This window comes from Suricata suricatta, chromosome 17, assembly GCF_006229205.1.
Source record: "Suricata suricatta isolate VVHF042 chromosome 17, meerkat_22Aug2017_6uvM2_HiC, whole genome shotgun sequence".
Taxonomy (NCBI): Eukaryota; Metazoa; Chordata; class Mammalia; order Carnivora; family Herpestidae; genus Suricata; species Suricata suricatta.
The window spans coordinates 52,973,240-53,000,789 of NC_043716.1; the positions used below are offsets into that span (position 1 = coordinate 52,973,240).

The window sequence follows — 27,550 nt, forward strand, 5'->3', positions numbered from 1 at the left end:
TGACACTACGGAGCCTGATGCAGGGTGACCTGAGCGGAAGTTGGATGCTTAACTGATGGAGCCACCTATGTGCCCCCAAAGTTTGCTTATTTTTGAGAGAGCATGAGTGGGGGCGGTGGTGCGGAGAGAGGAAGACAGGATCCGAAGTGGGCTCTGCACGGCCGGCTGCAAGCCAGCCACAGGGCGTGAACTCATGAACCATGAGATCGTGACCTGAGGCAGAGTTGGACGTTCAACCAGTTGAGCCACCCAGGTGTCCCGATCTTTTTCTTTTCCTTTTCCTTCCTTATTTATTTTAGAGAGAGAGAGACCACATAAGCAGGGTAGCGAGAGAGAGATTAAGATCGATCGATCGATCAAGGGGGACAGAATTTAACGTGAGCTCTGCACCGGCAGTAACAGAGCCCAGTGTGGGGCTTGAACTCATGAATTGTGATATAATAACCTCAGCCAACGTTGGACACCTAACCTACAACCACCCAGGTGTGCCATCATTTTTTCAGTTGTGCTTGACATGCTAGTTTCCAGTTTACAACATTCAGCAATTCTGTACATTACAAAGTAGTCCCCACCGGCAGTGTAATTATCATGTGTCACTACACCAAGTTAGAGCATTGACTGTGTTCCCTAGGATGTACTCTTCCTCCCCATGACTTATTTTCTAAGTGGAAGTTTGTACTCTTCACCTAGTTCTCCCATCCTCCCACCCTTCTCCCCACTGCGACCACCAGTTGTTTTCATAAATCTGTTTCTTTTTATTCTTACACATTATTCTGTATCCACGTTGTCTGCATCTGATTGGATCCCTGAATTTTATTTTCTCTGTGACATTCTCCATAGATGAGATCATTGGCTGCCACTTTGAGGGTGGGCCTTCCCTCTGGGTATGCAATGTCAGTCCTCACACAACACAGAGAAACCTCTTCCAGATTTAAGCTCGTCACTGTCTCACCTATTCTTTTATGCAAAGGACGTGAGGGGTTCTGCTCATGCTCTGCTCATATGGACCATGCTCTCACCCTGACTCTCCTTGGGTTTGAACCCACAGCATTGCCTTGAGCAACTGGTGGTTTGTGGCCCATCTGACAGACCTACTGGACCACTGCAAGCTCCTACAGTCACACAATCTCTAGTAAGTATGTGGCAGCCAGGCCAGCCCTTGGGACTTGGGGATGGAAGCGTGGTTGGGCTGTAGGAGGGGCCTGAATGGGGCAGGCCATGGGTTTTGGCCCCATGTTTTGTTTTATTCCAGCTTCGGATCCAACATGAGAGAGTTCCTCCTGCTGGAGTATGCCTCAGGATTGTTTGCCCATCATAGGTAGGAAGATACCAACGGTCCTTTTTAGCATGCAAGATGCTTTCCCGTCTGGTTCCCTGAAGTCTGTGGGGCCTGCGGGAGGAGCCATCGTGGTGCCAGTCCCTGAACTCCGGGGCAGCACCTCATGTCTGTCCTCGGTCTGTCGCAGCCTTTGGCAGCTGGGAGTGGATTACTTCGACTACTGCCCTGAGCTGGGCCGAGTTTCCTTGGAGCTGCATATTGAGCGGATCCCTCTGAGCACTGAGCAGAAAGCCCTTAAGGTGCTGCGGATTTGTGAGCAGCGGCAGATGACTGAGCAAGGTGAGTCTGCCCTCTTCCTGGCATACTTTCTGCTCGTGCCATGCCAGCCACACTGGAGAGAGGCCAGGCAGCAGGTGCCAAGAGAGAAGCCAAAACAAGAAACGTATTAAGGACAAGGAGCTGGGGATCCATCAAGACTTAGAAGCAATGGAGCATATTACCTTTCAAGAAGATTTTTACCCACTTCCTGTCTCCTACTTAGATAATCTAAGTTCAGGGCTGGGGTCAGCTTGGAATTTACTCCTTCCGGGTGGGTTGCTGTTGCTAAGGCTGGCTCCGTGGGGAAGCAGGACCGGAGGCAGCTCAGGAAGAGCACAGAAAGGAAGCAGTGATGTTTGCTCCTTATCCCATCAACTGTTGAGTGCAAAAACCTAAGTTTTTTCCAGCGGCATTTGCTTGCGTATGGCCATCTCTGAAAGCACATGGCATTCAAGACCCAAAGGATGTTTTTGGCACCTGGACAGATAATGAAGGAGCTCATCTGTGGAGAGCATTAAAATTTTTTTTGCCATCTCTGAAATCAAATCCACTCACAAAGCCAGTCCTGCTAGGGTGGGTCATAGTGTGATCAGAGCCAGGAGACAATTTATAAACCCCCAAGTTCCCAGTGTTATGGACCAACTTGTTTTTGGAGTCTGTGGACAGGCTACAGAAAGCTCAGAGGAGTTGGGCAGCCTGTTCCTGTCCAGTAAGGGTTAGGAATCGAGTGACTTGCAGGGTGAAACGTTCACCTTTGTTTTTCTTTGCCAAGTTCGCAGCATCTGTAAGATCTTGGCCATGAAAGCCGTCCGCAACAATCGCCTGGGTTCTGCCCTGTCTTGGAGCATCCGAGCCAAAGATGCAGCCTTTGCCACGCTGGTGTCAGACAGGTGGAATCAGTCCCTTTTGGCTCTCGGGGGGCTGCTGGGAAGTTGGGAGGCCCAGGACTGCCGCTCTGACCTCTGGGCCCGGCCTTGCAGGTTCCTCAGGGATTACTGTGAGCGAGGCTGCTTTTCTGATCTGGACCTCATTGACAACCTCGGGCCAGCCATGATGCTCAGTGATCGACTGACATTCTTGGGTGAGTCTCTGGGCTCTGTCCCCTGGACCTTCGGCACGGTGGTGGGTTGTGGAGGTGGGAGGTGCTGTCTAGACTTCTCTAGGGTTTTCTTCCTGTTAAGCCCAAACTCCAAACCACACAGAGCCCTATGTGCCAGACTCTGCAAAGCATATTTCCTGGTAACATTTCCCATTAATTTCAAAAGTAAAGAGAAAAGGTGCAAAAGTAGGTTAAGGATTAAGAAACTCCCATGTCCACTTTATCCAGATTCACCATTTACATATTGCCTCATTTGCTTTATTATTCTCAGGTTTTTGGGGAACAGTCTGAAAGGAAGTTGGAGACTTTGTTCCCCTTTCCTCATAAATACTTGAAGATGTGTTTTCTAAGAACAAGAACATCCTCTCATATAACCACTTACCAGAATGCACTGCTCTCAAGTCCGTAATCCACATTCTGATTATACCCACTGTCCCCACAAGGTCTTTTATCTTTGTCATCTCCACGTTCATGAATTCAGGTGTTCTGTCTCTTTAGTGCCCCTGCCTTTGTTGGTGTTTCTTCACCTTGACAGTTTTGGAATCTATTCAGCTCGCTTTAGAATGTCCTCAGTTTGGCTTTTATCTCATGTTTCCTTGTGATCAAATTGAGACTTTTGGGTTCTTCAGTCTGTTAATAATCCATGTCTTGTTTGGTTGTTGGCTTGTTGGAGCCTGTTTAAAGGAAGTTTTATCATATTTTTAAAAATTTTTGAGGGGCGCCTGGGTGGCAGTCAGTTAAGTGGCCGACTTTGGCTCAGGTCATGATCTCAGGGTTTGTGGGTTCGAGTCCTGCATTGGGCTCTGGGCTGACAGCTCAGAGCCTGGAGCCTGCTTCAAATTCTGTGTCTCCTTCTCTCTCTGCCCTTCCCCTGCTCATGCTCTGTCTCTCAGAAACTAAAAAAAAAAAAAAAAATTAAAAAGTTTTTTTTGAGACAGAGACAGCACAGCATGAGTGGGGAGGGGGAGAGAGAATCCCAAGAGGTTCTGCACAGCCAGCACAGTGCCTGACATGGGGCTTGAACTCACAAACTGTGATGTCATGATCTGAGCTGAAATCAAGAGTCAGATGCTTGCCCCACTGAGCCACCCAGGCACCACAGAGAGAGAGAGAGAGAGAGAGAGAGAGAGAGAGAGAGAGGAGAGAGAGAGAGAGAGAGAGTGTGTTGTGTGTGTTTCCCCCTCAATCCTGTTGTTGCAGGCACTGCAGAATGTGTGTGTGTGTGTTCCCCCAATCCTATTGTTCTCATTGGTCCAGGAGTTTGGAGATAGTTCTGAAAGAATCTCCCTGCTTTCCCATGGCTGGTCTGGGGTTTCTCTTGGCTTGATTAGGGCCGGAGGTGACCTACTGTTCTCTTTTTGCAACAGGAAAGTACCGCGAGTTCCACCGATTTTACGGGGAGAAGCGTTTTTTTGATGCGGCTTCTCTTCTCCTGTCATTGATGACTTCTCAGATTGCTCCACGATGTTTCTGGGTAACGCTACTAACAGACGCCCTGCCACTTTTGGAACAGAAACAGGTACAGTTTGAATCCAGCGATTTTCTTTGCATTTTCTAGTCTTTGACAGAACGCTTTACTCCGTAGCTGCTGCAGATGCTGCATTTGTCCGTCGTCTCCCAAGGAGATGGGCGTATTCTCTGCCGACGCCCCCTCAGGGAAGAGAGTATCTACACGAGAAAAAGCTACTTAATTTGAGATGCAGCAGCTGTCTGTCTACTGACAGTACTCAGCCTAGTGCTCTGTCCTTCCCAGGCTGCATATACAAAGCCTACCCCTCCAAGGGGCACGCACGGAAGGCGGTCTCTGGTCCTGGGCACATATCCAAATCAGCGCAGGCCTTGGTTGGGGAGCATCTAAGCAAAGCAGCTTTTCTTTTCTCTCTTAGGTGATTTTTACAACAGAGCAAACATATGAGCTGATGAGATGTCTGGAGGACTTGGCGTCAGGAAGGCCTGTGCAGGGAGAGGCTAGTGCCCAGCGACTCCAGGTCATTCTAGCTTTTGGGTTGTTGATTCCGTAATGGCGGTAAGAAAAGGCTCCCTCCATCTTGGACTCTCCTACTTCCCTCCCAAAACGCTGGCCCCTTACAAACTTGTGTTTGATTTACCTCTTAACCTGTAATTAACATGCCAGCTTGTTTTAGGAGAAAGTGGGCTGATCCTCGTGTTCTGGTCTTTACTTGTCAGTCAGTCGCAGTGGTCCTTTCCATACAGTTCCTCATAAACTGTATGGAACTACTTGCTAGAAGCTACTAAGGGTTAACTGTCCTTGGTCTTCCTCTGGGTCCTTGGAGAGCTTGGAAGGAACACGTCCTTCCGTACCTCATGCTGGTCGTCTTTGTGTTTTAGGAGGACCTAGAGAACACCAAGCTGGAAATCCTGCGACTTGCTCTTGCACGGAATCTCGCCCGGGCCATTATCAAAGAAGGCTCCCTGGAAGGCTCCTGAGGCCAGCTGGGAGTTGCCCCGCCCGGCAGCGCTGTATGTACGGCAATGTATATATGTTTTTGAAAGAATAAAAACATGTTTTTCCCTCCAGTAGAAGGCCAGGTTTTTCCTACCCCTGCTGTGAACTGGAGGTGTTAGAAAGCACATGTTCTGTTCTCCTTGGCGTGGAACGTTTTTCCTGGTCTCCCAAGAGTAAAAGCCACTCCTGGAAGTTACGATGGTGAGTGCAGTGCCCTCCTTCCTATTTGAAACTCAAACAAGAGCAGTCAGTAGTTTACTTAGGCTTCTGAAATTGAGCCTCACTTTAGAATCACCTGGAACATTTGTTAATTGTTCTTTCCTCTAAAAAAGGAAAAGGCTAAAAAAAAAAAAGAAAAAGAAAAAAGGTCCAGGAACCTGTATTCTCATCAACAAAAACCTTAGGTGATTCCAGCAGATCTGTCTCGTTTGGAATTCACGAACGGTACTGTGCCCGCTGTGGGGCGGATGGGGTCTGTATGAGGATTCCAGCCAGGGCAAAAGTGATTTTATTTGACATGCAGCAGAACAAGGGCAGCAGTTGGGATATTGTGTACAGTCATTTGTCCCAAAGCAGTGACCTCAGTAGTAACACTCCAATAATTCTAATATCTACAGCTTATGATAACGATGTATTTTCACACAGTAATCCCACAAGCCTTCCCAGGGCTGCCAGGAGCCAGCCTGTGGGAAGTTCTTGGATTTACTCTGTAGGTTGTGAAATGGATTCACTTTTGACCTGTTCTAACCAAGCAGTGAATCCTGCTTGCTAAAGCTGGAAGGGAAGCGGGAGAGGACTTTCCGATACAGTAAGGAAACCCAGCAAAGTGCAAAGAGGGGTCAGGGATTGTGGTGTGTGCCACCTGTCCCCAGAGATGGCTTGGAGCCATCCAGCTGAGCCCACATGAGTGGAGTGCTCTTTCCTCAGCTGCGGGATGTTCCTTTCTTGCCCTGTGAGGCCTGAAGTCCCCGGCCTGCTTGCATCTGGTGGATGAAGCAACTCAGACAAACGGTCAGAGGCTGAGCCCTGTTGAAGCAGTTTGGTCCGGTGACTCCATTCAAGCACGGCTCCCCATCTCACCATCTCCAGACCCTGTATCTCAGGGACACTGCTCCTCAACAGCTGGGGACAGTCGGGGTTCCTAGGCAGCAGGTAAGGATAGAAGTCTAGTGCAATGTGCCTGACCCTGAGGCTGCCTGTTCCCAAACACATCCTACCACAGGCCAGCTGGTGGGAAGAGGAGGAAGCAGAGGGTGACGAGAGGTGTCCTCTCCTCAGAGACTTGAAGGGCAGGAGAGCAGTTTTCATGCCAAGCAAGAGGTAGTAAGTAGGATGGCCTAATCCCAAGGCAGGAGGCACACACTTCTCCCAGAAAGCTTTCAGTACCTGCTTCCAGAGAAGGGGAAACACTGGTTCTCTTCCATTTTCTTTTGTATCCTTAGTTTTGGCTGCCACAAGGCCAAGTTCTGTTTCTAATAGGCTGAGTTTCATATCCCACTGTGATGTCCATAGGACACAGCCTGCCACCACCAGAGACGAGCCCACAACTCCCCCAGTGGCCATTCCAGGACGCTGCTGCCTGTGGAAGGCAGGGCCAGAGACTGCAGTGCACCAACTTCTCTATGGCCAGGGCCACTCGGGACCACTGGGCTTGGCCTGCCTCCCAGGACGTGGGAGCAGGAACCTGCCAGCAGGGGAAGCACAAAGTAGCGATGGAGGCTGAGGCCTCTAGGGGCGTGAGAACACAGTCCTTGAGGGAGGGTCCCAAGTCTCTTTAGAGACCTCCCCACTTACGGCATCAGGATGCCAGCACAAGAGGAAAAACCCTTCTCCCCTGCCTTGGGTCCACGTTCCCAGGGCAACAGTGCAGAGTCCGGGGCCACTCCCCACCCCTGACGGCACATGGCCACTTCAAGTCACACAGGTAGAAAAAACCAGGTCCTTTTAGGGGGCCAACGAAGAGATCATCACAGCAGCAGCTTGGCTCCCAGCAGCAATGCCCAGGGCCCCTATTCCATAGCAAACTCTAAGCACTGCAGGCAGGATGTGGAGAATGACTAGACCAGAGCCCTCCTGTCTCGCGGCAGCCTGCCTGAGCTTCAGTGCGGAGGTGACACGAGTCCTCTGGGGTCATAGGTTACCCCACTGCTCCACAGGAGGGAACTGGTCCACCTCGCCCACCTCTGTGCTCAGCTGTTCTCCCAGGGCGAAGGTCAGCCTATACCGAAGCCTCGCCTTCTCCTGTGGCAAAGGGCAGTGCGTGAGACCTGCTCTTCTCCTCTAACCTTGGGGCCCTTTCTGTGCTCCCCCTACCACCCCCTCCTCAGCCACTGAACCAGGGAGGGGAGGGACACAGTTAATGCAGTATCACGGCACTTCAAGTTAAGAGGCAGAGGTCCTAATCTGGGGCAGCTAGGGCTTCAGGCTGGACCTTGGTTCTTGCTCACCTTCAGTGGATTGGCCAGCAGCATGACCTGGGTGATGGCTGCAGGTGGCTGGACGGGGCTGAATGGAGACAGCTCTGTCCCAGAGGGTGGCTGTAACTTCACCTTCATTGACTGAAGAGAAAAAGAAACTCCTTTGAAGAGGGTTGGCAGGTGCCACTGAGAGGGTGTCTACTGGTGTCACATTGGACACATGGCTGCTGCCTTTTGGCCTCGGGCCCCTCAACACAGTGGGCTCAATTCAAGATAAGTTCTGCCTCTAGAGGCCCCAGGAAGCCAGGGGTACCTTTGGCACTGCAGCCTGTAGCACGATGCTCTTGATGGGCAAGGGAGCGGTATTCAGCATGGACACCACCACCACCAGCACGTCAGGCCGGCCCGGCGGACACTCCTTGGCAAAGTGGAAGAGGATGCGGAAGCCATTTTTATCGTAGGCTGTCACGGGAAGGGCGCTGCCTGTAAGGAGAGGTCATGTGAGTATGGAAGGAGAAACCCCACAGAGCCCAGAGGGTGCTGGCGACAGCCAAGGGGGGAGGAGTATACAGTGACAACAGGGAGGCCAAGAGAGCAGGAAAGCAGGTCACGGTTGGCTCTAAAGGACCTGGGCAGACAGCCTGTGCCCACCCCTCATTCCCCATGACCCTGTGAACTGGGTCCCACCTCCCCTCCTGCCCCAAGCTTCCAACACCTACTAGGCTTAATAGATTCCAGGGGGACGTGGACACTGGCCAGGGAGAGCTCTGGCCCCTTCATAGGGCTGCCCTGAGGCTGGAAGAGCGGGCTGCCAGGCCCCGGGGAGAAGGGGAGGAGAGGCCGAGCAGTGGTGCTAGTGGGGACCAGAGGGGAGGTGGTGGCCCCGGGGAAGAAGATGGAGGAGACGGGTTTCACCAGACCTGACGTCCTGAGAGACAGGAAGGAGGACAAGGCAAGTCAGAGACCTGGGGAAGTTACAAAGCCAGCCCATCCACGCCCCCCCCCCCCCCAACCAGGCAGAGCCGGTTCTTACTACCCCACCTCCCGGTTCCCACCTGACTCAGCAGACCCAAAGGGCACATCCCCAGCCCCTCCAGAGCTGCCTCTGGTTTTGCCAAGCCCAGGGCCAACCCTCCCCAGCCCCAGCGCTCTCCCACTCATTACGCTCTGGTCTCTTCTAGAAGATGATCAAGGGCATCCAGCTGGTGCAGGGTGCTATCGCCCAAAGCTGAGCCATGGTACCCGAGGGCTGTGGGCTCAGTCTTTGGGGCTGGGGCCGGTCCAGTTGGGAACAAGAAGGAGCCTGGTGTGGGGGCAGGCACGCCGGATGGGGCCGCAGGAGCTGGGAAGGAGGGCGGCAGTGGGGCCTGGGAGCTGCCTGCAGATGGCGCTGAGGGCGGGACAAGAGGCCTGTCTGCGGGGCTGGCGGCAGCACTCCCAGGCTTGGGGCCGCCGAAGTCCAGGTCCGACTGCTCGTTCTGTCAGGGATGGAAAGTGCATGAGCAAAGGCTGGGGAGGGGTCTGCTGCAGATGGCAGGTTTCGGGTCTCCAACTCTGGCCCCCTTCCCTCGGGACCCTGTGATCCCACCACCAGACTAGCAGCCTCCTAAGGCCAGGGCCAGCCCTTGGGTGTGACCCATGTTCCCAAATGCACACAGGGCAGTGCCCCAAAGGAGTAAAGAGCCATATCTGTAGCCAACCGTGGCTGAGGAAGAGTGAGGAAAGAGAAAGTGAAGCTCGCTGAGCATTGTTCTGATGTCCCCTATGTCCCTACCTGGAACAGGGGCCATTGGCGGTTTCCAGCTGCCTCTGTGGGAAGAGCAGTGGGGGCTGGGTCAGCAAGGCCTGTAAACAGAAGGGAGGGGCTCTGCCTCGGTCACATGACAAAATTAGCATCAAGGGGTGTCAGGTGGAGAGGCTCCTCCCCCCCCAGGCAGCCTCCAGGGAAAGATGGATCCTCTTCAATCCTTATATTCAGGGTGTGGGGTGGCGGGAGCCCCAGAGATGGGGAACAAAGCAAGACAGTCCACTGTATCCTTTCTGGAGTCACATGCAGACTGCCTTGAGGGCCACTGAACTTGACTCTGCTCCTCCACCTGAAGCCCCCGTCCCCGCCCCTACTAAGTACACAGCCACTCCTCAGCCCTCCTCCAGATTACACATGCCTTTCTGCTCTGCTGGCCCCTCCAGGACTCACCCAAGCAGAGCAGCTCCTCGTCCAGCAGGCAGAGGGCATGGCTTGTGCTGTTGGGTCCCGGGGTGGCCTCAGCATGGCCGGATAGGTGGCTGCGCCCAGGGCCCAAGGTCTGGGGGGGTGGAGGGAGGATAGGGATGCCAGAGGATGGTGGGGCAGGGGCTGAGGATGAGCTGCTGCTGGGGGTGTCCAACTCGGCAAGGTCGATGAGAGTGCCTTGGTTCCTGGAGTGGTTTCCTAGATGGGTGAATGGAGGTGGATGGGATTGGGGGCCACTCTAGTGGCTGCGCAGAAGCAGAACCCTCAGCACAGCCTGTGGCCGGGGCAACACTGAAAAGAAGCCAGCAAAGAAAACCCTATCCACAGCTCCTTGCCTCTGGGAAGCTGGAGCACCACCTGGAACGGCTCAGACTCCCCTCGGGCCCTGTAGGACGACTTGCAGGCCAAGCACTCAGGGCTTGGTGGCGGGGCCTGGGGCCGGCCTGGATAGGGCCACAATGGAGGACGGGAACATTACCTTCGGAGTCTGGAATGGCTGAGGTGGCTACCTCACCATTGATGACCTGCCCTTCAACGATTGTTTTGTAGGAGTTGATGACCCGGGAGAGGTTGTCACTAGCCTGGAGGATGTCCCCTAGAGCAGAAAGAGGTACACTTCTCACTCCAGGCCATGACCGCGCCCCCCCCACCTCCCCTCTGGGCCAAATCTGCATTCCTGGGTCATCCTTGTCAACTACTCTTGAACTCACCCAAACTATTGTCATTGTCCTCTGTCTCACTGGCTAGTTTGAATAATGTCCGCCTCTTACTCTCACACCGATCAAACAGCTCCTGAAAGAGTCCCAGACCTAAAAATGAGAGCTACAAAGTCCTTTGGAAATCCTTCAATTCGGTGCTCACGTCCAGAAAGTCGGGGCTCCTCTAGTACCACGGTCAGTTACTGGCAGAACTGGGCTCAGAGCACACATCTTCCTGCTCCCAGCTTCCCCCACGCTGGATCACCTAGGAGGTCTGCTTAGGACCAGTGTCCCTTCCTGTCCCGGAGGTGAGCACGTGCCTCAGAATTCAGGGTATCTATGTGACCAAGGACTAAGGTGCAGCAGCATCAGGGGCATGGGGCGGGTCTCCCTACCCAAGTGTCCCTGAGGCAGAGAGAAGTGAGACCTGATGGTGGGTCCGCAGGGTCACACAGACTCGGGGGTACACATGACTCTTCTGCCCTGAGTTAGCCATCGCTCGCATAAAATGGGGGTGCCACCCCTCCCCCCAACTGGCTGCTGTGCTGATTAGTAAAATGGCAGGATCCGAGCAAAGGCCGGCTCCTGTTCCCAGAGCCCAGCCCCCTGGAGAGGCACCTACCTTCATGAGCTCTTTATCTGCCTCTGAAGAATCCTCTTTGCTGTAATGAAGCAGCATCTCATTGAGCAGCTTTACATTGTTATTAACCTCCTCCAGAGTGTGCAGACGCTTGGTCACCTTCTGGATCCGTGCCTCGTCCTGTATCAACGATGATCAAGGAGCAAAAGCTCAATGAGACTCACCCCACGGGCCTCAACGCCCCCACGGCAAGGACCGCAGCAGAGGACGTGAGCAGAGGCTAATCCCAGTGGAAGCTGCTTTTCATGCACGGTTCTTGGGAGCCATGGGCCCCAGTCCAGATCCACTTTCTCCTTTAAAATAACGGCCCACTCTACCCCCCCCCCCCACCGCCCCAGCTGGCCTGCTCCAGGCCTGCTCCTCTAGCCCATCCTCCCCCAGAAGCTCCAGTGCACGGCTCCAGGAGAGGGCCGGGGGCAGGGCAAGCGGCAGGCCTCACGACAGGGGAAGAGACTATTGCTCTGTGGTCACGACCCTCCGCCCCAGGGCCCAGGGCCCACTCACTTCCTTCACCATGGACTTGATGAGCTTGTTGGCCTCCTGTAGGTCATCTGGATTTTTGCTTTTCAACAACTTGGCTAGAAGCTGGAAGAGGAGGTACCGAAGGTAAAGGGAAGTCTCCTCTGGGAGACCAGAGGACCTGGAGCTCCCGCGGCGCCGAGGAAGCCCACGCCTCGAATAAGGACGCCATCGGCTGGGATGCACTTTACCTTGGATTTCTCCTCATCATCAAACACAGGGTTTTTGGGACGAGGTGGCGGAGAGGGGATCAGCGTCCTGTCCACGGGGATCAGTGGGTCAGACTGCACTATGCCTGGAAGGCAACGCAAGGGGGCCGAGTGTTCGCTCAGGCCGGGGTCACCACACTGCCCTTCCTCACAGCGAGGGCGGGCACGTCCCTGTGATCAGGACCTGCAAGGGCTGAGCAGGCAGGACCACCTCAACCGAGCACAGCGCAGCCGAGCCCTTCCGAGGAGCTTCCCTGCGGCGGGGGGATGCCAGACCCCCCTTCATTCCGGCCTCAGCCGGCCTCGGGGCTGCTTGGAGGCCGAGGGAAGGTAAGCACATACCCTGTCTCTTCAACATGTGATAAGCGTCCTTGATCTTTGTTTCTTCTGGCAGGGCCAACGTCCAACTATAAAGCAGCTCGATAACCTTGGTCTTCACTCTCTCTGACACCCTGTCCCCCAGGTACTAAGGGGCAAAAGGAAATAGGGAAAATCTCATAACTGGTGTTGGAGGCGGAGACCATGGGAAAGCGCTCTTCATAGCAACGAAAGATCTCTGATTAGCCCCAGTCTGCAAGCCTGCCCCAGAGCAGCAGGTGTCCCGTGTGTGTGACACAGAAGGAACCTACAGCGGCACAGCGCCATCTATCAGTCTGTGCTCAGGCAGGGAGCCGGCAGCTCACCACTGCGTTTCCATGCCCGACCTCCCAGAAACAATGGCATTTTATCTCAGAGGCATCAACGAGAATGTCTTAAGTATGAAAAACTGCCCCCGGTGCTCTAGGGGGGCCCAGAGCTGCAGCAACACCAGCGAGCCACAGACGCTGGGCGGCTGAGTGACGAGGGGCTCCTCCTCAGACCTGCGGAAGGCAGACCAAGGAAAAGTGACCGCCGTCCAGGGGCCCTCCCCCGGGGCGCGTGAACACCTGCTGCCCCACGCCTGTCACATTTAGGCCGGGAGTCCACCAGAGGGCTGCCTGTCCCGGTGGCCTCATGGTCACCCTGCTACCCTCAGGGCCGAGCTCTCTAGGGACAAGATGTGGACAGCTCTCTAAAGCCAGGTCTGTGGAGAGGCCGGCTGCGCGGTGAAGCCAGGAGGACGGCAGAGGGGGAGGGACTCACAAGCAGTTCCTAGAAATGAGAAAACCGCCACTGACTGACCTTTGGAGAGACGACTTTGATTAACTCATTCAGAAACCGGAACTTCCCCACTTCGTTATGAAATCTCCTGCCACAGTTCTTCATACACGCCTCCAGCACCTAGAGCCACACGGAGGGGAGGCGCTCAGTGGGGGCTGGCGCTCAGCCAGGACCCTGCACACAGATCACAGGACTAAATCCTCGCAAGGAAGAAGCCCATCAGGAGGTTTATGTGCGCTGCTCCCCCGCCGCCCAGGGCATCAGGCAACAGGACCACGGACACCTCGGGCCCCTCGAACTACAAACCTCTTCCGGGGAAGCTGAACAGGAATGAAGGAAACGCTGAGACCCAGATACCAAGACAGTGAATGTGTGTTGTAGAAGGTGCCCGCTTGTAAGATTCTACCCTCATCTTTTAGATGAGGAAACTGAAGCCCAGAGACAGAAAGTTTCTCTGACTCTCGGTCCAAGGCTCTTTCCAGAAGCTGATCAATGTTTTAGGAAGACGGAAGATAATATTTAAACAGTTCTGTTTTTTGAGGACACTGTATTTTCCATCCCTGCTCCCATCGATTTTCCTTCTGAGGCACATACACAACCTTAAGCTTTCTGTGCTGCCCGTGGCCCGGTGCCTGCAGTTCATGCCCTGCAGGGCTCCACCCCAGCGTTCCGTTTTGGCTTCTGACTTTGTAAAGCAGGGGTTTTCCACCACGTGGCTACTGACGTTCTGGGCCATTCTTTGCTGTGGAAGCCCGTCCTGCAGGTTACCAGGTGCTCAGCAACACCCCTGGCCTCTAGCCACTAGTGCTAGTAACACCTCAGGATGTGTGACACCAGAAGTGCCTCTGGACGCTGCCAGATGTCCCCTGGAGAGGAACCCGCGCCAGACTGAGAAGCACAGTTTGCAGGCCTCCCTCTACAGTGAACGTAACAGAGGTGCGCACGTGGGCCGCGGAGCGTCCTTCCCACGACCCGGATGCGGTCTGGGGAGAACTTCATCACTCATGGGGGAGGTGGCCTGTGAGCTGGCCGAGCTCTGGCTCAGTGCCACTCTTGTCCCCTCTTAGTCTGAATAAACCTGAAGCTCCGCCTGTCAGGGGTGCCATCAGCAGGATCGAGCATCACTTTTAGCTACAGAACAACTTCTACTTGCCTCATTTTCCTTCAGTTGGCTAACTCTTATCTGGCAAGACAGCACTCAGCGTCTCTTCAAGAAGCCGCCTCTGGGCTCCACCCTGGGCTCTGGGCCCCTGCCGCCGGCTCCCTCCCTGAGCCACTCAGCTTCTCCCACTAGACCGGTGGCCATGGTGCAGGGACTGCACTTCAGTCCTGCGCATGTGTGGGGCAGTTTGCGGACCGTGCTCCAGACAGATCTAGGATCGGGGCTTCCAGCTGCCTTAGGACGTGAGCCCTGAAAACCTCCGAGAACCCAGAGGGCGCACGAGGAAAGGCCCGGGCTCACGGACATCCACTGTCGCAATGAAAGCACATACCGTCAGGGCCTGGACCGCCTCCCATTCCTGCGGAGACTGGATCTTATGGGCCAGCAGCCGGACGGCGATCTGTGGCCTGGGAGACAAGCAGACCCCGCTTTCAGGCGCCGGCCCTGGGGCCACGTGGCTGGCCCTCCTTGGCCAGTGTTGACCCTCCAGTCAGCTCTCCCCCACTCTCTCCTCAAGAGCGTGGACACTCACCCTTCTAGCTCTTTGTTGATCTGATCACAGAAGCCAATTATGTATTCCCAGTCCTCCTGGCGGTTGGAAGGATTGGTGGCCTTATCTTGGGACAGAGCAAAGCAGAGGACAGTTGAGGACACAATGGAAAGCCTTCCAACAATTTTTAGGCATTGATGTGAAGCTAGGTTTGTTTCCTAATTTTCTTTTCTGATAATAGAACCCTCAACAGGTCAGTCCAGTATTTTGAAAGTCACAGACAAAAGGGAAAACAAATTCTCAACCTTGGGAAGCTTAGAGTTGACCATGGTTGATAGTAAAAATGAATAATTACAAATAAATACAAATGATAAAAATCTTCAAACTGATACCTGAAAAAACGTTTAATGTAACAAATGAATATAAATAACTCTAGCTACATAAAAATAAGCGATTAAGCAAGTAGGGATAATTAAGAAGTGTTTCCTCGAGAAATTAAAGTCAGGTGATACTTGATAAAAAAATAGATATACCTAGGAATTTATTTCCTATGTACCCTTCAAAAATTTTTTCAAGACCTAATAACTTTCCTTAATGCTTTAAATGTGTGTGGTTTTTTTAAAATTTTTTTAATGTCTTTTATTTATTTTTGAGAGACAGAGAGAGACAGTGCAAGCAGGGGAGGGTCAGAGAGAGGGGGGAGACACAGAATCTGAAGCAGCTCCAGGCTCTGAGCTAGCTGTCAGCACATAGCCCGACGCGGGGCTCGAACCCACGAACTGTGAGATCATGACCTGAGTCAAAGCTGGACGCTTAACTGACTGAGCCGCCCAGGCGCCCCTAAATGTGTGTTTTTTTAAATGTTATATTTATTTTTGAGAGAGAAAGACAGATTGTGAACAGGGGAGGAGCAGAGAGAGAGGGAGACACAGACCAAAGCAGGCTCCAGGCTGCGAGCTGTCAGCACAGAGCCCGATGCAGGGCTCGAATTCACAAGCCGTGAGATCATGACCTGAGCCGAAGTTAGACACTTAACGACTGAGCCACCCAGGTGCCCCAGTTTAAATGTTTTTTAAATTGTACATAATGCTCATCACTTTAAGTTAAACTACTATCTACTGAGCCCCTACTAAACACCAACCATCTTGCTCCGTCCCCAGGACCACAGACACGGAATGTGAACCTGAGCATTCAACACCCTCTGGTTTAAGTGGCCTTCAAGGGGGGCACCTGGGTGGCTCAGTCAGTTAAGCGTCAAACTCTTGATTTCAGATCAGGTCATGATCTCTTGGTTTGTGAGTTAGAGCCCCACAGCTGGCTCTGTGCAAATAGTGAGGAGCCTGCTTGGGATTCTCTCTCTCTGCCCCTCCCCTGCTCACTCTCGCTCACTCTCTCTCTTTCAAAATAAAGAAACAATATTTTTTGAAAACAATAAAAATTAAAAACTAGGCGGTCTCTTATGATTAAGGACACAGAAGTGTTGGAGTGTTCTCAGAGGATCACTGCAGGTTTAAAATCCAGGTGTTAGGGATGCCTGGGGGGCTCAGTCAGTTAAGTGTCCTACTTGACTCAGGTCATGATCTCATGTTCATGGGTTTGAGCCCCGCGTCGGGCTCTGTGCTGACAGCTCAGAGCCTGGAGCCTGCTTCAGATTCTGTGTCTCCCTCTCTTTCTCTGCCCCTCCCCTGCTCACACTGTCTTTCTCTCTCTCAAAAATAAAAATAAAAACATTTTAAAAAAGTAATTAAAATCCAGGTGCTAAATGTCAAGTCTCCTAATATTTAGCAGGGTCTCCTTTCCCCTGTTTTCCCCAGAACCTCGCTGGGGTGGTTAAGTGTGTTCCCACTTCTGATTCAGATCTTGGGAGTCTGCCTCTTCCAGAAAGCACTCCCAGGCTCTTTGCTAAATTTAGGGCTTCAGGTTCAGAAGAGGAAAGGAAGGCTGAAGGCGTATATCCTTTCTAAATCCCCGTACTCTGGCCCATTTCCACAAGCGTCAAAAACGGAGCAACACACCCTGGAGAAAGGCCCTCCGCGCAAGGGGCGTTGTCAGAAGTTCCTGAATCCTGGTTTCTCGTGACTGTGTGTTCTTAACTTCCCTTTCCTAACATTCAAAGTCACTTGCTCCACGACCAAATCCTAACACGGCCTCCCAGCATCTCCCGCTCCCCCCACCCCCTAAGCAGGTGCTCTGAGACACAAGAAGCCAGCAGACGCCACCCCGAGGCGGAGGGAAGGCGTGCAGCCCCCACACATGGGGCGCATCTGGCAGTGTGTCTGCTCCGACTTCAAGAAGATTCCGAAGCTTTGGGTTCATATTTGGAAAGAAAAATGTCTGTCCTCAATCATGAAGAGAAAATTAGCAGGCCCTTTAAAATGTCAAGCTAGAAAGGAAGCAAATTAATTCTATCCCGAGTGGCTATTTATTGCCCTGGCGACCTACAAGCCGTCCCCTTCCGGAAGCCCCATGTTTCTCCCAGGGCTCCCACTGGCTGGCTGACATGTCCTCAGGTGTTAGCCTGCCTTGTTACTAAGCCCCATCACTCGAGATGCCGAAAGTTCTCCCACGACATCAGGAAGCGGAAGGATACAAAACAAGATCTGAGGCGCCCTACCCTCCCATCGCTGCTATTACTGAGAAGAGTCACGTACCACGCAGTGTAAGAAGGGCTGACGCATCCGCTCGCACTGTTCACAACTGGAAAAGGGGGGCGGGGTGTGGATCCCCCCTCCGCCCCTACACGAGCGTGAGCAATGGCCCTTCCTCCCCACACGTGTTCTCCCCAGGCCTCCGGTAATTCCTGTAGCACTTGTGCTTCCGAGGACACGCCCACTCCCTTCTGTCTCCAGAACCTCACTTCCTCTCACCTGGACAGGCCTTTCTCCCGCAGCTCTGCGGGGAGCTCTGGGCCTCTCCGTGGGCACCGGTCAGTCCTGGCTCTGACTATCCCCTCCAGCTCTCCAGCCTACTCGGGGAGCCGACCGCAGCAGCCTTAGGAACTGGCAGAAAACTCTGGGGATGCCGACTCCATCTCTCCATTTGCCCACTGCCTCCCTCCAGCAGACGCACACCCACTCAATAGGCTCCATTACCTGGCACAGAGGTGACACCACAGCCTCCCCTGTCGACCCCACCTTCTAGAAGGGGCCCTAGACTCCACTCTGACTCAAGGTTTCTATTTTCAGGTCTCTCTTGAAAGCCTTATTCTCTTGTGTGTCTGTGCGTCTAGATTTCCTGCTCTCATTTTCAGCTTTGTTCCAACACTAGCCTTGACTTGTGGGGCCTCAAAAGGTCAAGTGGGGATGGCTCAAGTAGGGGCAACGCCGGCTGCCCAATCCCAACACAGCCCAAACATTTCACAGCCACAAGTTCTATGTAACACATGACTCAGATTCAGAGAGGCAAGACTACAAATGGAAGAGCAATCAAGAGGAGCCTTCAGCGCTAGGGTCGTGAATCAAGAGAGCCTTAGTCACCAAATCTGCGTTAAGCGCCCACAGAAAACTGAGTACACAAATCAACTACACCATTCAATCAATCAATAATATACTAAAGGAAAACCAAGTACAGAGCATGCTTGGCCATAGAGGGACTAAAGAAAAAGCCCAAGACTCAGAGCCTACCCTTGGGGAGGATATATTGTTCTGGTGCAACATGTACAAAATAACCAGAGCAAAAAATTAGAGCGCACTTACATAATCTGCTACAGAAGCAGGTTCAAGGGGCGCCTGGGGGGCTCAGTCGGTTGAGCATCTGACTTTGGCTCAGGTCACGATCACACAGTTCATGGGTTCAAGCCCCGCATCGAGCTCTGTGCAGACAGCTCAGAGCCTGGAGTCTGCTTCAGATTCTGTGTCTCCCTCTCTGTCCCTCCCCTGCTCACTCTGTCACTGTCTCTCAAAGGTGAATAAATGTAAAAAAAAAAAAAAAATTAAAAACAGAAGTTTAAAAACAAGTTCATTACTTCTCCTTCCTGACTTCCCCATTTCTATAAATGGTGCCATCATGGGGCGTCTGGGTGGCTCAGTTGGTTGAATGTCTGACTCTTGGTTTCTGCTCAGGTCGTGATCAGCCCCACATCGGGCTCACTGCTGTCAGCATGGAGCCCGCTTTGGATCCTCTGTCCCCCCCCCCCCCTCTGCCCTTCTCCCGCGTGTGTGCTCTCTCTCTCTAAAAAATAAATAAAACATTTAAAAAATTGAAAGAAAAATGGTGCTATCATTCTAAAGCTCTTTTTGTGCCCACACCCAGGTATCTGGATTTGAACCCTCATTGCTGACTCCTTCCCTCTTACCCATTTCCATCAGTCTAGGGTCCCTTCTTTCTCAAGGTCTATTTATTTCTCCAGCAAGCACAAGGGGGGGATGGGCAGGAAGAGCGAATCCCAAGCAGGCTCTGCACTGTCACCACGGGGCCAGACACAGGGTTCAATCTCATTGTGAGCCAAAATCAAGAGTCAGATGCTTAACCAACTAAGCCACCCAGGTGCCCCCTCAAAATCTTTTTAAATCTTTCCTTTTCTTACCTCTGCCCCCACCCCACCCTCTTCTTCACCTGCTTCTAGAACTTCTGCTCCTGGCCATCCAGTAAAAAAAAATCCCTATACTGACCCTTGTAAAACACTGATTTCGTTAGAGATGGTAAGAATGGGGACCTGACCACTGTCAAAATTTAAGCTTCTTGAGCTGGATTTCCAGCTTTTCCAGAATTTGGTTCTAACTTCCCAGCTTTCTCTCCCACCACACTCTTCCTGGAGCTCCCTGCCTGAACCAGCCAAGCACCCGTTCCTGTATGCCCCAAACACGGTTTCTCTCCTTACATGACCGTCTGGTGTTTTCTTAGCCAGTTTTCCCCAGTCTTTACGGCTCGGCTCAAATGCTAGCTCCTCGCTGAGAGAATCATGTTTCCATTCCACTTATCCCCAATTTCCTAGAGAAACTGCCTGCATTTTAGCATATACAGTTCTTGCCTTGTACTTGTATCTTTTTAATAACACCTTATCCACTCCAGGATCACCTTTACCAAACTTAAGGCAAAGACAGATTGAACTGAGTTAATTTTCCTAATACCTCACATAACAGGTATTTCTTACGGACTGACTATGGTAATGACAGGAGTTCAGAAAGGGCTGAAGGTAACAAGAGACACTCGTGGGCAAGGAGGATCTGGGATTGGGTTTGAAGCATTCAGCTGAGCCAAGGGGAGCGGCGCGTCCACGGAAGGAGAGCCACGTGTGTTGATGGGGCCAGAATATCTGACTTAGCAAAGCAAGGAGACCCTCAGGAAGCCACCAAGGGGTGTCAGGAGGTGTGCAGCAGTGGGCCAACCTGAGTACCCAGAAGTGCTCTTCTGGGAGCAGAACGCAGAGTGCACAGAGGGGAGGTGGGGGAGGCACCTCTCCTATTTCAACATATAACTCTAACTCTAGCCTATTAAACTCAGCTTAAGTCAGTTTACTCCAATGCCCCTGTGAATATCCATGAATCAAACCAATTCCAAGGGCCCCTGAGTGGCTCAGTCAGTTGGGCGTCCGACTCTTGATTTCAGCTCGGGTCATGATCTCATTGTTCCTGGGATGGAGTCCTGTGATGGGCTCTGCACTGACAGCACGGAGCCTGCTTGGGATTCTCTCTCCATCCCTCTTGCTCTCAAAATAAAGTAAAACAACAACAACAAAAACCCAAACCCAAACCCAATTCCAGTGTAGTTTTATCTATATCTGGTTCAACATCTCTGGACAAGTGGTTTGATTAGAGTCAGGGTGTCCTCTTTTCCTGAAGTGATGCCATTAGCACCTGCTTCGTTAGGATACTTGATAAGTGAATTAAACGAATCTTTAGAGCGCTTTGAGCTCCTTAGAGAACAGTTCCATATAAACAGAAGACTGTGACCTGCCTGCAACTGCCGATTTTGCTAACGTAACCTGGGTTCAACAACCTGCAAGGGGTTTCTTATTAAGAAAGGTCAGGCCATTGGAGAAAACAGCCTGGAGGCTCTAGTAGGTAAGAGACCTCTTCTGCACAAGACAATCTCTAGGCACCCTGTCTTATCATCCTGTCCGATTGAAGAGGCCTCCAGGGGCCCATAGGGAAGTTAACTTATTAACCCTTCAGCAGAGTACCACCTGCTAACAAGGTTAACCTGTACTGCCTTGATAGCAATATGATTTAGCAATTAGAGCAATAGGCCGCTCTAACTACAGCACTGGGCTGTGCTCCTCGGCTCTGCTCGGAGCACCGTTACCAACGAGGACTCCTTAAGGTGTTCAAGCGTGTGTGTCTCCAACACAGACATAACCAAGCTTTGGTCGCTGCAGGAAAAAGAACAGCTCTATTCTTTATCCTACTTTGGATTATTCTCACTTCAAACATTCTGCCTCAGCGAAGCGGCCACTTCTCAAATGCACGGTCGCAATTCTGAAGCTGAATGTATATACTCGGCGGCGCCCAAATCCGCGGCTTTTCCCCTTGGTCTTAGACTGGGGCACGGGGGTCTGAGACGCGGGGGCCCCACCGCAATCTCCCCAAATCGCCGATGCATGTCAGCCGAAGCACTTGGCTGCCGCTCCCCAGAGCCCGCGGGGCCCGGGCAGGACGGAGCTCACGCCGCCGCGCGCGGCAGTGGAAGGAGGCGCCGAGCGGGGGCCAGGGCGCCCTGCTGGGGAAGGGGCGTGATCGCGGACGGCTTGCGGCGAGTGCAAGCCGAAGCGCGAGCTGCTAGGAGAGGCCGCCACGGGACCCTGGGAGGAGGTACAGGGGGGTCGCGGGGGGCGACGAGGGGGCTCGAGGGCAGACACAAGCGGCCGCGGCTACTCACTCAGCCAGGACTCCAGGCTTTCCCCTTCCGCCTCCGCCATATTGCAGCTGCCCGGGCCGGCCCTGCGCCCTCAAACCTCGCGAGAACCTGCAAGAGCTGGGCTGGGGCGGGGCCTGCATGGGGGCCTGAGAGGAGAGCGCCCCGCCGCTGACGGTCGAATCAGACTGCGACGGATGAGAAGCCGAATGTTTCCTTCTGATTCTTCCCTGTGGACCTCGGAGTGAGAGACTCTTAACTCCCGAGCGATTGCGGTGACGCACAGATTTAGGAACCCCGTGGACCCTTTTCCCCGTCTGCCGTCACTCGCTCAGGCACGCCGAGGGCAGCCCTCGTAGGGTCCTCGGGGCCAGCCAAGATGGCTGCGCCCGCGGTGAGGGCAGCGCGCCGGTGGCCGGTTCTGGCGCTGGACTTGCGGAATCGTCTCCTGCGGCTTCCAGGGTAAGAGGGCTGCGGGAAGCTGGGGAGGGGGGCGCTTGCTTCTTCACGGAGAGACCTGCAGGGGAGGAAAGGACCACAGGCGGACCGTGCGGGGACCTGGAGAGAGCCTGCGGGCCGGGACACCTGGGCCCAAGCCTCTGAATTCGCGGCGTGACTTTGGGCCAGTGTGAAGGTTTAGTGATTGTTCCCCGCGCGACGGGGTTGTAACTCGAAGCTGAAAGCGCGGTCTTTCGAAAGAGCTCAGCGCTGGAATTTTCTGCATTGGGAGAGGTGGGGGAGAGATGCTTAGGCGGGACGCCTATCGTGTGGTTTAGGAGCCGCTCCTTACCGTTGGCACCTGAAGAGGAGGAGACTGTCCTGGCCTTTTTTTGGCGGGGGGCGGGGGGGGGTTACTTACCCCTTGGGACAAGAGCCAGAATTACTGCGTTCAGGTTTGCCTGATGGTCTCCGTGCCTCTCTCGTCGACGGGTTGGCAAACGTGCCTATTGTTAAGTAAGGCCTTTTCTCTTGTGGGGTCAGCTTTGCTCGCCTCTTCCCCCCCTCGCAGGCTAACCCAGGTGAGGTGGAGCCGCTACGGTCCTGAATACAAGGATCCGCAGATCGACAAAGAACATTACCGCAAGCCGGTGGCGGAGCTGACGGAGCAGGAGAAGTATGACCTGGAGCTCAGGAAGACTCAGCACATCAAAGCTGCCCCGGCGACGAAAACGAGCTCTGTGTTTGAAGACCCAGTGATCAGGTTAGGCAGAGGCGAGTACTTGTTCCACGGACTGGGACGATAGGAGGGAGGGTCTTCAGTTAGGATTCTGAGGAATGCTAGGCCTTGGGGACCTAAACGTGGTGCCTTTCTCCCTGAAGTAAGTTCACCAACATGCTCATGAAAGGAGGAAACAAGGTCCTGGCCAGATCTCTCATGACGCAGGTAAGCCGCGCGCCTCCCGTCGGCTTTCTTACAGCTTTGAATGTGGCTTCACTTCGGCATAAAACAGGACAGCCTCGCATACCTGCCATTAGAATGCCCTTCTCTGTAATGTGTGGAGGGGGCGGCTTTAATACCCCGCAGGAGTCGGCCACTACCGTGCCCCCGCCCGGTCCCAAACCTTGGCCTGTGGCCTGGTCCGCACTCAGGAAAGAGGGAGGCGCTTAGGAACTTCGCCTTAGAAGCTCCGGGAGAGGAGCCGCGCCGCTGTAGGAGAGCAGGCTGGGAGGAGTGAAGGGCCAGGCACTGGCTCAGCTGGGGGGACCCTGCAGGGAGCCTGGGGCAGTGTCTCTCGGCGAATGCCTTCGCAGACTCTGGAAGCCGTGAAGAGGAAGCAGTTTGAGAAATACCGAGCTGCCTCCGCGGAGGAACGGGCAACCATCGAACGCAACCCCTATACCATCTTCCACCAAGCACTGAAAAACTGTGAGCCTGTGATTGGGCTGGTACCCATCCTCAGAGGTGGCCGGTTCTACCAAGTGAGTGGTCCGGGCCGGAAAGCAGGGCTGCCCACCCCTGAAACCAGATGGAGGGGGCGGGGAGTGCTTGGGGAGTGGGAGGGTCCAGAGTTAGGCCAAGATCCATGGTTTTACAGGGATAGGTTCTGTCAGAATCTGCTCATCGTAGCCCTTGTGTAAAACCCCCAGGCAGAAGGTGGGAGGGGCAAAGCAGCATCCGAAGTAGTTTCTCCGCAGACCCACGCTGCCCCTGTCCTGCGCCCTCTGCCCTCTTCTGACTTGTAAGCTTCTTGTGGTGAGGGGCTGTTTATAACTCGTCTTCATGAACCGGCGTCTGGAGTAGCGCTTGACCCATAACTGATGCTTCATCACCATTTCCTGAACTGATCGAGGGGTCTGGTCTCGTATCTAATTATACGTCATTGTCGTAAGCCAGCGTTTTCATCTGCGCTTTTCATGTAAACGTCAGGAGGGAAGAGACTCGTTAATGGTATGTCCCTAGGGTCTCACGTGGCACCTGCTATATAGTGGCGGATTAGCAGGTGAGTTTTGCACAAGTGGGTCATGTTTTTAGGTTCAGGGGTAGGATTAACGGAGTCACCCCAGCTTGCTGGGGCTTTTCTCAGTTGATGTTTATATCAGCTTGGCTGAGGTTCCATTTAGAGGTGAAAGAGGGCGGTGCTCAGTGAATGCCCCTACGTCTGCTACATAAAGGTTACCCAGGGGTGAGGATGACTCTCGGAAGAGGAGAAGTGAGGCCCTTCTCCTCGGGGGCCCTGCCAGTCCTGGGTCAGGGGGGACCTGTGGCTACTCCTTACAGCTCCGGGAGGAAGGAGACTGCAGCCCTGACAGGTTCTTGGACTAACTTGCCGCGTCTTGTCTCGTCCAGGTTCCCGTGCCACTAGCCGACCGGCGCCGACGCTTCCTGGCCATGAAGTGGATGATCACTGAGTGCCGGGAGAAGAAGCACCGGCGGGTGCTGATGCCGGAGAAGTTGTCCCATGAGCTGCTAGAGGCTTTTCACAACCAGGGCCCCGTGATCAAGAAGAAGCATGAGATGCACAAGATGGCCGAGGCCAACCGTGCGCTGGCTCACTACCGCTGGTGGTAGTGGGCGCTGGGGGCTCTGGGAAGAGCCAGGGCGCTCTGCTGCAAGAAACAATGAAACACTTGAGGGTTAAGGACGTGGGTCCTTTTTCACGGCAGGCAAGCCTCATAAGGATGGAGCAACATATTTATTGCTTGTTAGTCCTTTCTTTGGGGCCTAGGGCTTGCTTTTCCTATGCCATCTGCTTACATTGAGGGAACATAACCACTTTAGATTTCCCGCAGGAAATGGGACCCATCCAGCTTCTCCCCTCAGTTCAGGGTAGAACTGAGGGGAGATGGTATGAAAGGAAGCAGTTTTAATGTTAGAAAAGCTTTATTAGAAAATTCTCACCCTGAACTGGTGTAGCGTGTGATGGGTGGTGTCATTTACTAAAACCGGCTAGAAACATGTTTGTTTCCGAGGTGGTCCTTGTACAAAATGTAAAAAAGCACTTTGTGGTGTGACTTGTGCTCTGCCCCTTGATCCCAGAGTAGCCCACCAGTAGCTATGGGGACTCATTTTACAGATGGGGAAACTGAGACACCAAGATGGCTATTGCACCAGTGGCTACACAGTGCAGTGGTTGTTAGAAGCTGCCTTTCTCTGCCTGGCCCAGGTCGGAGGGGACGGGGTGGGGCGGGGTGGGGCGGGGGCAGGGCTGTTTGGGGTTTTCCCCGGTTCCTGAGTTCAGGAGGGAAGGTGCTCAGGCAAGACCACAACAGAAGTGGGGAAACCGCTCAGGAGCTGTTGAAAGTCTTGGGAGAGGCAGGGACTTGGGTAGGTGAGAGGCTGGTGCTTCTGGTGAGGCAGCCCGATGGGGAGGCCTAGTCGGGGACCTCGCTGTAGTAATACTTGTGGGCAGCCGGGGTCGTCTTCCAGCCGGCTGCCCGAAATTCAATGATCTCCAGCAGCAGCAGCTGAGCCAGGGAGCTGAGGCCACTTGGGAGCAGGAAGCCGTCCCGGATGAGGACGAAGAGCTCATCCATGCGCTGTTGGTTCATCTTCTCCAGCTGCTCCCCCACCCGGTGGAGCTGGAGCACCAGGCAGTCCACCTGTGGGGGGCGTGGGTAGTGGGAGGTGACCCCCAAGGCGGGGCCAGCCCCTCACAGAGCAGCCACATACGGAGCCTTGCAGGGTTCCGTGCTTGGCCCCGTACGCTCAGTTTCTCCTGTCACCCTCACACCACCTGGTGGGTATTAGCCACATTTTACATAAACGGAGGCAAGTTCAGGACTTGCCTAAGGTCTCTCGGGCCAGGCTGGAAGCAGGTCCCCCTCTCAACTGCTGCCTAACCCAGCCTTTCTACCCCTCCCGGCGCTTCTGCGTCCACAGCTGGATTCCTATCACAGGTTGGCTTTCCTACTGGGAACAAAGCCTCTGAGCCTGTAGGTTCTGGCTGCTTTCTTCTGGATAAATTCCAGGCCTGGCAGCTTGTCTTGGAACTGAGATGGGTCTTGTGTGTCCCCACCAGGCTCCTGCCCTAAGAAGTGCTGCTCTCAGATGCCTCCATGGACAGCAGGCATCGGCTCTCCCCCTCCTCCCGGGCCGTCCAGACCCGGGTCACCCACCTCCTCCTCCTTGCTCAGACTGTCAGGCTGGGCCAGCCGAAAGAGGCAGTCATAGACGGGGTTCACCAGGGCCATCATGGGCATGTTGTTCACCTGTGAGGGGAGAGTGGGGGCCAGGGCAGTGGTTTAGTGGCCGAAGGGGAGAGGCTGTCTGCAGCACAGGGTGCCTCCCGGGGCCTCACCCTCAGGTAATCAAAGATGTTGCAGATAAAGGTGACATAGCAGACCCAGCCCCGCAGGGACCGGGCTCGCAGCTGCTCCCGAGCCTGGTACTCCTGCTGCAGCCGGTTGAGGAGTCCCCGTCGGAAGACACTCTGGCCTGCTTGCTTGCTCTCAGCCTGCGAGCCAGGGAAAGGAGGGTGAGCAGGGGGCGGGGCCGTGGCAACCCTCACCCAAGCTTCTCGGTGGCAGAGGGCCCTCCGGTCGGTCTCTCTCCACCCAAGGGCAGCCCTGTGCATCTCTGCCCTGCTGGCCAGGCTTTCTGCCCTCCGCTGAGGTCCTTCTCAAAGCATCTTCCGCTTTACCAGTCCCTGCCAACCTGAATGATGGCATAGCACATGCGCCCTGCTTCTTTGCTGAAGACACGGTCCTGCAGAGAATGGTCCACGATCACATTGGCCACCTTCTCCAAGTCCACAGCACCTGGATCTGGGGTGGAGACAGACAGATGGAAACCCAGAGCTGCTCAATTCCCACATTTGCCTCTACCTGCTTCTACAGGGATCGGAGATCCTTAAAGAGCACTCCCTGTATGCACTTACCATTTAAGGGGCCCGGAATATACAGGAAGTAACCACACACAAGAAGTCTGATGGCACACTCGGAGGAAACCGGAAGGGTTATATGGCCACTACAGCCTAATCAAAGAATGCCAGTTGTTTTTTTCCTGGCTGAGGAAGGAGCACTGAATACCGATGTATTTGACAGCAATTTCGTGGAAGAAAGTGTTCTTAAAATATATGCATGTGAACCCTGACAAGAGCAGTCCAGGCAGGGCCTCCCCAACGGGCTTAGCTCGGCATGTGCTGGGCATTACTAATTGTTAGCTGAGTCAAACTTCTGAGAGCTGCAGAAGGCACAGATCCAGGCCAATTACTGCGCCTCCTCTGCCAAATACAATGCTCCATCCTCCGTCCCGAGTCAGCCAGGGCTGCACATTCAAGACAGCGTCCTGTGGCTGACACCTGGCCCGATGTCTGGGCTTAGGAGACAGCTCTGCTCTGTGCTCCAGCCTACCTGAACTTTAAAAAGCGGTTTTACTGCCCGCGAGGTAACTCTATGACTCATACTTCGAAACATTGGCCTAAATGTAGCTTGTCCTCCAGTCCAAGAGTGATTTGCTGACTCTTGTTCTCAGAAACCAAAGGGACATTCTGGGCTAAGACTCAGTCTCCTGATCCCTTGAACCCTTCTGTATAGCTCATGAGGGCTCCCATGCTCACCTTTGAGTGCTGTCTTCAGCAGCTGCTGAGTCTCTGCATCAAAAGACTGGATTTTATACTCCTCTCTACCAGACTCCCCCATGACCAT

The 27,550-nt window shown here is 53.8% G+C and overlaps 4 protein-coding genes across 13 annotated transcripts in view; 2 read left to right on the forward strand and 2 right to left on the reverse strand.

Moving 5' to 3' along the window:
* NUP85 (nucleoporin 85) overlaps positions 1 to 5,237 on the forward strand; it is a 38,729-nt gene extending 33,492 nt beyond the window's left edge. For both annotated transcript variants that reach the window (XM_029927299.1, XM_029927301.1), the window contains 8 exons: positions 1,049 to 1,132; positions 1,253 to 1,318; positions 1,467 to 1,618; positions 2,370 to 2,487; positions 2,578 to 2,678; positions 4,064 to 4,215; positions 4,583 to 4,684; positions 5,046 to 5,237. In XM_029927299.1, coding sequence (XP_029783159.1) covers positions 1,049 to 1,132; positions 1,253 to 1,318; positions 1,467 to 1,618; positions 2,370 to 2,487; positions 2,578 to 2,678; positions 4,064 to 4,215; positions 4,583 to 4,684; positions 5,046 to 5,144 — 874 coding nt within the window. In that variant the 3' untranslated portion in view covers positions 5,145 to 5,237. The remainder of the gene's footprint in view (positions 1 to 1,048; positions 1,133 to 1,252; positions 1,319 to 1,466; positions 1,619 to 2,369; positions 2,488 to 2,577; positions 2,679 to 4,063; positions 4,216 to 4,582; positions 4,685 to 5,045) is intronic.
* Positions 732 to 21,615, reverse strand: GGA3 (golgi associated, gamma adaptin ear containing, ARF binding protein 3). Of its 8 annotated transcripts, none has more exons than XM_029927293.1 (17): positions 21,488 to 21,615; positions 14,714 to 14,798; positions 14,513 to 14,588; positions 13,041 to 13,139; positions 12,222 to 12,345; positions 11,862 to 11,965; positions 11,656 to 11,736; positions 11,134 to 11,271; positions 10,524 to 10,605; positions 10,292 to 10,408; positions 9,778 to 10,011; positions 9,355 to 9,425; positions 8,745 to 9,058; positions 8,300 to 8,508; positions 7,894 to 8,063; positions 7,611 to 7,721; positions 732 to 3,370 (listed from the first exon to the last, which is right to left on the reverse strand). In XM_029927293.1, the coding sequence occupies exons 1-17, from the start codon at positions 21,525 to 21,527 to the stop codon at positions 3,299 to 3,301; spliced, it is 2,127 nt and encodes a 708-aa protein (XP_029783153.1). In that variant the 5' UTR covers positions 21,528 to 21,615; the 3' UTR covers positions 732 to 3,298. The 8 variants fall into 8 exon arrangements, with proteins under 8 accessions (XP_029783153.1, XP_029783154.1, XP_029783155.1 ...); XM_029927294.1 differs by lacking the exon at positions 732 to 3,370 and adding an exon at positions 5,653 to 7,404 and having other exon boundaries at positions 8,300 to 8,463; positions 21,488 to 21,612; XM_029927295.1 differs by lacking the exon at positions 732 to 3,370 and adding an exon at positions 5,653 to 7,404 and having other exon boundaries at positions 8,501 to 8,508; positions 21,488 to 21,610.
* MRPS7 (mitochondrial ribosomal protein S7) lies at positions 21,585 to 24,860 on the forward strand. 2 transcript variants are annotated; one of them, XR_003904404.1, is made up of 6 exons: positions 21,585 to 21,925; positions 22,473 to 22,664; positions 22,784 to 22,847; positions 23,216 to 23,383; positions 23,552 to 23,904; positions 24,252 to 24,339. XR_003904404.1 is itself a non-coding variant. In XM_029927302.1 (5 exons), the coding sequence occupies exons 1-5, from the start codon at positions 21,843 to 21,845 to the stop codon at positions 24,471 to 24,473; spliced, it is 729 nt and encodes a 242-aa protein (XP_029783162.1). In that variant the 5' UTR covers positions 21,594 to 21,842; the 3' UTR covers positions 24,474 to 24,860. The 2 variants fall into 2 exon arrangements, 1 of the variants encoding a protein (XP_029783162.1); XM_029927302.1 differs by lacking the exon at positions 23,552 to 23,904 and having other exon boundaries at positions 21,594 to 21,925; positions 24,252 to 24,860.
* On the reverse strand, positions 24,767 to 27,550 carry MIF4GD (MIF4G domain containing). The gene is made up of 5 exons (XM_029927303.1): positions 27,463 to 27,550; positions 26,559 to 26,668; positions 26,203 to 26,358; positions 26,021 to 26,113; positions 24,767 to 25,504 (listed from the first exon to the last, which is right to left on the reverse strand). The coding sequence occupies exons 1-5, from the start codon at positions 27,548 to 27,550 to the stop codon at positions 25,277 to 25,279; spliced, it is 675 nt and encodes a 224-aa protein (XP_029783163.1). The 3' UTR covers positions 24,767 to 25,276.